The sequence below is a fragment of the Crocuta crocuta genome, unplaced genomic scaffold (assembly GCF_008692635.1).
Source record: "Crocuta crocuta isolate KB4526 unplaced genomic scaffold, BGI_CrCroc_1.0 scaffold541, whole genome shotgun sequence".
Lineage (NCBI taxonomy): Eukaryota > Metazoa > Chordata > Mammalia > Carnivora > Hyaenidae > Crocuta > Crocuta crocuta.
Genome location: NW_027531901.1, coordinates 528,600 through 536,178, shown reverse-complemented (window position 1 = coordinate 536,178; position 7,579 = coordinate 528,600). Strand labels below are relative to the sequence as shown.

Sequence of the window (7,579 nt, the reverse complement as noted above, 5' to 3'; positions counted from 1 at the left end):
ACTGTGAGAGGCTGGGGAAGCCATTCCTCCTCCCCAGCGAGGAGGCCCGTTGCTCGCCAGAGGTGGGGCCTTAGGGGTTCTAACCCAGGGAGGACGTGGGGAAATCCTGTGGGCTGCCTGAGGGAGGCGACCGCCAGTGTGGCTGTATGGTTCCCATGCACCGTGGCAGAAGGTATGCGCCCCGAACACCTGCCCTGTCAAATGTGCAAGGAAGTGTCACTCACTCAAGCTATGCTATTTCTTAAAAAAATAAAAAAATAAAAAAGGCAAAAAAATGCAAATACTCCTCAACCCTCTTTGGACAAAGATGTTCACATTCTCTGTTAAGTTAAGTCTGCAGATGGCCCAGGGGGGTTACCGCCCACAGAATGCTCTAAGTGACTGAACAAAGACCCTGGCGGGACGGGCGCTTCTTGGGGCTGATCCTCAGGGTGAGAGAAGCCCGTGGGAGGGGACGCCCGTCACCTTTTAGCAGCGCCGGAGTGATCCCCCTCCCCCCCGCCCCGCTCTCTAGAGCTGGGAATCCTCCTCTGTGTGAGCCTCAGGGCCGTGGTGATGCAGAGAGGCCAGCGCAGCGGGCTGCTTCCCCTGGGGTGTGGCCTCCCGGTGACAGGGTCCTAACCTCAGCCAGTGAGACGCTCCCCCACCAACTTCAGAGCAAGAGGCTGAGAGAAGCCAGGGACAGCTGTGTCCAGGGCACACACCTGCTCTTCTGTGCCTGACTGAGCCTGTGCTCCAGGCTCCTCAGGCTTCTGGACTCTTCTCCCCCGTCAGCCTGGCTCTCCAGGCTTCCTGCCACTGCGGGGTGGGGGTGGGGGGGGCTACCTGATATGCTTCGGACCCATTCCGACTCTGCCAAGAAGAGAATCAGTCCTTCCCCATTGCTCCTAAGATCTTAGCGCCGTATACTCTCCCCATGGCAATGACCTACTCATCTATGGATTTGTGTGTGGGTCTTATTTTCTGCGATTGCAAAACATCAAGAAGATAGGTTTGCTGCATCATTCACACAAGCTTCTCCTCCCGCCTCAGAAGGGGGTCGGGGGTGGTGGTGGCTCGCAGTAGCAAAGCCAAGTCTCCAGATTCTTGGGTTGCCCTGGGGGAGTCCCTAGCCTTAGTTGTTGGCAAATCTCCATGAAAAGCAAGAAGGGCCGGGTTGGGGCGCCTGAGTGGTTCAGTAGATTAAGCATCTGACTCCTGATTTCTGCCCAGGTCATGATCTCACGATTTGTGAGTTTGAGCCCCGCACTGGGCTCTGTGCTGACAGGGTGGAACCTGCTTGGGATTCTGTCTCCCTCTCTCTGTGCCCCTCCCTCGCTTGTGCACTGTCATTCGCACGCTCTCTCTTTCAAAAATAAATAAAAGTTAACTTCAGCATAGAATAGCAAGTCTAGCACACTAGTGGCACCTGGAAACCGGCACAGGCTATGAAGCGACAAATCTCACCGGGAGAGCTCAGGTTTGGATCTGTTACAGGGGGGCTTGGTGGGGCTGGTCCTGAGCTGTCCAAGAGGTTGCCCCTCTAGAAAGTGCCCTCCAGGTCTATTTATTAATAATCATTCAGAAATCGATCACTTATCTCTAGTTATTCACTCAAATGCTTTATAAAGCACTCAGACCATAGCATAAAAACAAAAGCTCCAAGGAGTCCCAGGAAAACCACTAGATTTGCCTGTCGGTGCCATGTACCGCCGAGGATGCCCTGTGTGGGTCCAGATCGGACTGCTTCCTCTTCTCACCCACGCCCTCTCCTTGCCGGCTGCAAGAACACTTCCCGTTCATTCCAAAGCCATCAAAATTTGGTACCTAGTCTAAAATCTTGTGAAACTGTGCCCGGTTTAAATTTGGTGGCTCGCCTCCATGGAAATTTCCCCTCAAAGAGATGGCTGACAGAGAGCCAGGCATTCAGAAGACTCACGCAGGGAAGAACGTGTTTGTTCTAAAAAAGTAAACCTTCCTACTCAGAAAAGATTTTTTTCCTGCCAGGAAAGTTGAGACCAGACTGGAGGACTTCATCTTAGCTCATGGGTTGAAAAGGCAAAGTCCTGGAAAGGAGAGAGAGGGGACATTGTGGGATTCTGATGGGTGAGCACTAAAGAAAAATCAGGGGAAATGAGAGCTTCTTCCAAAGAACTCTTGATAATGAAAATATCACCATAGTGTTCAAAATGGAACAGTAATTGGGATACCTGGGTGGCTCAGTCGGGTAAGCATCCGACTTCTGCTCAGGTCATGATCTTACGGTTCGTGGGTTCGAGCCCCGCGTCGGGCTCTGTGCTAAAAGCTCAGAGCCTGTAGCTGCTTCAGATTCTGTGTCTCCCTCTCTCTCTGACCCTCCCCTGCTCATGCTGTCTCTCTCTCTCTCATAAATAAATAAAACATTAAAAAATAGAACAGTAATTAATGGAAGTGGTATTGGGGGCGTCCAGATGACTTGGAAGCCACCAATGGGGCACTAGGCAACGTCTTCCTGGGTCCCCCAGCTCAGTGCTCTCACCGCAGGCCATGAGCCCAGGTGATTTTTTTTTCCACCTACACAAAGGATTCCACTTGCAGAAAACCCACTAAATTACACCCCTTCGCTCTTAACTGGGGACACTGCGGTCCACCCAAACATTCCAAACCTCACGTGTTGGGTGCGTCTTTCATTCAATAAAACTTTTTAACCAGACCTATGACAACGAGCAGCGAATCAAGGTCTCCTTCACTTCTCAGGCAAGGGTCTGAATTAGCAGTGCAACGGCCGAAAGGCAGGGAGGAGAAGGCAAAAGCCAGCTCCCAGTGCCTGACCCGCCAGAAAAACTCACCCTAGAGGGTGACAGAAGCCAATGCTATTCCAAGTCATACTTCTTGGTTTCTATTATTATAATTAGTGCCTGGACAGTTTCTCAGAGTGAACAGAGGAGTCAAGCTCCTTCTCCGCACAGAGCATGGACAGTGCAAGCCCCATAACAATCCTCCCCCACTCCATTCCCGGGTTCACCTTCGCTCGGCAGGAGCTGATGCCCTCGGCGCTGGTTCACCCCACACAGGAGCAGGACCGAGATTTCGTTCCAGTCCCCAGAGACTTATTTTTTTCAGGGTCTTATAAGAGTGGGCTTTGGTCGGATGCACATGCTAACGTTTAGACACGTGGTGCTTCCATTACTCTTGGAAGATAAGTCAACAGCCTTTCCTTCGTAGGTGCGTAGTCTCTAGGACTTTATCACATCTGAAAATTTGTCACAGCAACACGACTCTTCCAAGAGTCCCTTGAGAGGAGGTGAATTCCAGGGAAGGAGATCAGAAAGGTGGTGTCTGTTGCTGCCTATCTCGGTGGCAAAACCCGTTCACAGGCTGCTGTCTCGACCCTTCCCACCGGCCTGGGATCTGAGCGTGGGTGTCAGGAATGTGCCTCCCCTCCCGTCCCCTGAAAGCCAGGCAAGGCAGCACAATCCCAAGGCCACACTTCCCTCCAGCCCCGCCCACACCCCCACATCCGCGCCCTCCGGGGTCTCTGAAGCCTGCACCCCCTGCCCTTTACACAGGACAAGGGGCAGAGAGTGAAAGAAGGTTGTAGGGCTTGGAAATTTGGATGTGACCTCCTTAAAGTTGCTCAAACTACTTGTTTTTAAGATGCCTAGTGTTTATCCATGGAACAACGTGATGGGAGGCAGCTGAGGTTTCAGGGAAAGGTCTGAGAAAGATAAAAATAGTCTTGGCTTTCAGCATGGAAATCCAAGCCCTGTCAAGGGTACCTCAGACGGTTTTCGTTTGGCCGGTCGTAGCAGAGAGCCTTCACACAGTAAGAGCGCGGTAGAGAACGACGCCATCGCAAGAGCAGACCACAGAAGCTGTCCACGGGGGCCTGGAGCCAAGGCAGGCCTGGTCTTGGGTCCACCGCAGAGCCACCATCTTGGCTCACAGACCGTTTTTACCCTGAAACTCCAGCACCAAGCCACCCAGACTCCCTCACCCTCAGAAAAGGGCTGTCCTCGGGCTGGCTGACTCACCGTCATCTCTTCTGGGTTCCCGTTGGCTATCTCCACCACCCTCAGGGCAGCGTCCACCTTGACCTTGGCACGGGTCATGAACTGGATGACAGATGAACTGTCCTGTGGAGGAAACAACACTACTCAGTGACAGAGTTTTTTTCAGTGACAATGGCTGGGCCTCAAGGTAGCAGGTAGAACTGAATTCCAAGAGTCCACGTGGGCCAGACAAAACTTTTATCCCTGAACTAGACCTCTCCCCACCCCCCCACTTCAGGCACCCACGTAAACAGAGGTTTCCAGTCTGTCTCTTGAGAATTCCTTCATACTCTGGTGGATGCTGAAAAGCTGAGGTTTTGCCAATCATCAGTACAGGCAAGCTTGTGTGCTGTGGTTTCCAAGTGGAAGGGCCAGATATTTGGATATGGATACTGACATATTCACAAAGAGGAGAAAATAAATAAAGCTGTTTAACTGTGCACCACAAATCCAGGCCGGGCATTCCATGGAAGGCATCTGATTTCTATTTCTCAAGCATCTTCCTGCTCTGACCACAGCCCTCAAACCCTTCCCACGAGTTACGTTTAACTCTTTCTTTACCCTTAAATGAGGCTGTCTGGGGGTCACAATCATTTAACATGGAGGGAGGGTACTGGATGGAGTGATGAGCAGGGGAAACATCTGGCTGTGGCTTGAGGGGCAAGGAGACCAGGGTGGGCGCGGGCACATCTAAGACTTGGGAAGAACCCACCAGCCAGATGCGGTCAGAGGCCTCGGGGCTCAGGTCCCCAGGATGAGAAAATGGCCTCCAGGCAGGGATGGAGGAGGGATCTGGAAAAAGACAGGGCAAGACTATGGCTCAGGGAAGGGTCAGAACCCAAGCCAGGGGTACAGATGGTGGTGCCTGGACTGTGGGCGGAGGAGCAGCCGGGCTCCCGATGGGGAAGAGGACAGGCGGCCGGGGGACACTGGGCGGCTCAGCCGTGGGGTGGCCGGGGCTCTGCACGCCCACCCACACTTCCTGTCCGCCCGCCCGCCACACACGGAGGTACGTGTCAGCTGCCAGCTTTGACCCACTTCTGGAACAACCTCCCCTCCAGAGTGAAAGCGGAGGACACCCCCCTTAGACAACAGCTCCCCTGCTCGTCTCTGCCAGAGAAACCAGACACCTTCCAGGGAGGGCGCACGGGACCCCACTTTGCACACCTTACCTGGGAGTTATGCACTAATTATTGTTCTTTTTTCAAACAGCAATGAAACCAATTTGTAATGCTTCTGAGGCTTGTCACTCAAACGCACGGCTCCCGTGAGCTCTCACCCAGCGGTAAATAATTCTGTGTGCAAACCACCTTTTACCAATGTCACAGTTTTGTAAATTTGTGGTTTTATGTGCGGGACAGACTGTGTTCGCAGTTGTGGATGATCATCACCTTCGATGTTCATAGTCTGAGCACAAGGGTGACGGGGACTGTCAGAGTTAACGGTGGAGCAGGTGAGCAGCCCGGCCCCAGGACAGGCCCCCGGGGTGGGAGAGGAACACTCTCAGAGAAACCTGAATCCTCTGATAATGTAAAAAGTCAGACCCTGCATTTCAGATGAAAACTTGTTAAGATCCAAACAATAAAACCTCAAATTCCCTTGTCTGGGGCTGGACCTTGAGGTCAAAGGAAAATAACCACCACTGGAGGCCCAGCAAACCGCAGGGCTGGAGCAGCGCCACTCCCTTCGGGAGCCCGAGGGCTCGGGGCAGCTCGCTCACTCCCCGCGGGAGGTCAAGGCTGGCTCGGGGCCTGACACTCTGCACGTCAAGCTCTGGGAGCAGCTGGGGCCCCATCTGGTTCCGGGTCAGCCTCATTCCAGGCTTCCCTCTGCACCTGAAATGTCTGGTTTCTGCCGAAAGGGCACTTTCAGGGACAATACACACATGACGCCCCACAGCTGTCTCTTAGGGCGCAGACGGGACTGGATGGCCCTCGGGAACAGCCGTCAGTGGGACGTGCTCCTTGGCAAAGGGTCACCACTGGTCACTGACCGGGAGAAGCGTGCAGGGGCCAGGCCACCGAGCTGCAGGCCAACGACAGGGCGAGCAGCACTCCTCGGGGTTGGCGGTGAAGGACAGGTCAGAATGGCTTCCCTCCCGCTGTCAGTGCCCAGATCGGGGCTTTGTTGACGGTGACGAGTGTGGCCTGGGGCGTAAACCTGCCACCAGGGCCATTTGTCAAGAAGATGAACAGGACAGGTAACCCTCGTCTTTCAGCCTGACCCAGGGGACCCATGTCGGGAAGGCACTTCCTGCAACGTGGGGCTTCTAGACTCCCTTCCGGAGTCGCAGGATGGCCACTGGGATTCTAGCTCACGCCTCGTCCTCTCCCAACTCTTTTTTTTTTATTTATTTTGAGAGAGCGAGTGGGGGAGGGGCAGAGATTGAGGGAGAGAGAATCCCAAGCAGGCTTCTTGCGGACAGCGCAGAGCCTGATGTGGGGCTTGAACTCACGAACTGAACCATGGGATCATGACCTGAGCCGAAACCAAGAGTTGGTCCCTTAACCGACTGAGCTGCCCAGGAGCTGCCCCCTCCCCCTCCCCCAACAGGGTCCTTTTTCAAGGGAGAGGTGCAACAGAAAACACTGCGGTGAGTGCCCCAAACTTGCCCCAAACTAGTTTCCCTGCAAGAAGACCAGGGAAAAGAGAGTTGTGCACAGCTCTCCCTGGGGGTGGGGGTGGGGCTGCACCACTCACAGACGGAACCGTGGGCGAAACGTCTTGTATCCCTCGTGCGGCTGACTGCTCAGGTCGGCATGCTACCGTCACGCCTAACTTAAAACTAACATCGGAATGACTTTTCTAAAGATATTCATTCAGGTTTATACTGACTAACACATTCAGTTTTTCCAGGGGAAAATAAATAGAATCTCGGTTGCTAACACGCTTATTTTATTTTATCTTCCCAAGTGATTCTTTTTAAAGCAGGTTGTTGGATATGGCCTTTCCTACTCAGCAGCTCTTACGTTAAAACATATCACAGTGAATTTGTATGACATTTTTAAAGAACCACTAATTTACTGACTGAGGTATTTTAAAATGAACCACTTTTGATAAACTCATAAAAGCAAAGGGACCTGAAGATCAAAAGTTGGACTTCCCTGAAATAAACTGTCCTCTAAACAAAGGATTGGCAAACTACCACCCATGGGTCAAATCGGGCCCTTTGCCTGTCTTTGTAAATAAAGTATTATTGGAACACAGCCACGCCCACTCATTTGAGTACCGTCTACTAGCCCTTCACAGACAAGGTCTGCCGACCCTGGATCCAGCACGGGGTCGGCGCAGGGGTGGTAGTGGGGTCACCTGGGAACTCAGAGCTACAGAATCTAGACTCAGCCCCCAGGGATTTGCATTTCAACAGGTCTCCAGGTGATTCGGATGCAGGCTGAGGTCGGAGAAACTTAAATGTGCAAACAAACACCTGGTGACCTTGTTAAACTGAAGACGCTGATTCAGGAGGTCTGGGGTGGAGCCCAAGATTCTGCAGGTGTTTTCCTTTTTAAATCCCACGTTTCTAACAAGCTCCCCAGGGCTGCTGGTCCCCTTGCTCCTCAGGCGCACTT

General features: G+C 53.0%; 1 protein-coding gene across 1 annotated transcript in view; it reads right to left on the bottom strand.

Moving 5' to 3' along the window:
• The window catches only part of ITGA9 (integrin subunit alpha 9), a 324,287-nt gene that overhangs the window by 26,477 nt on the left and 290,231 nt on the right, over window positions 1–7,579 (bottom strand). The window contains exon 28 of the mRNA XM_077774005.1: window positions 3,993–4,094. Coding sequence (XP_077630131.1) covers window positions 3,993–4,094 — 102 coding nt within the window. The remainder of the gene's footprint in view (window positions 1–3,992; window positions 4,095–7,579) is intronic.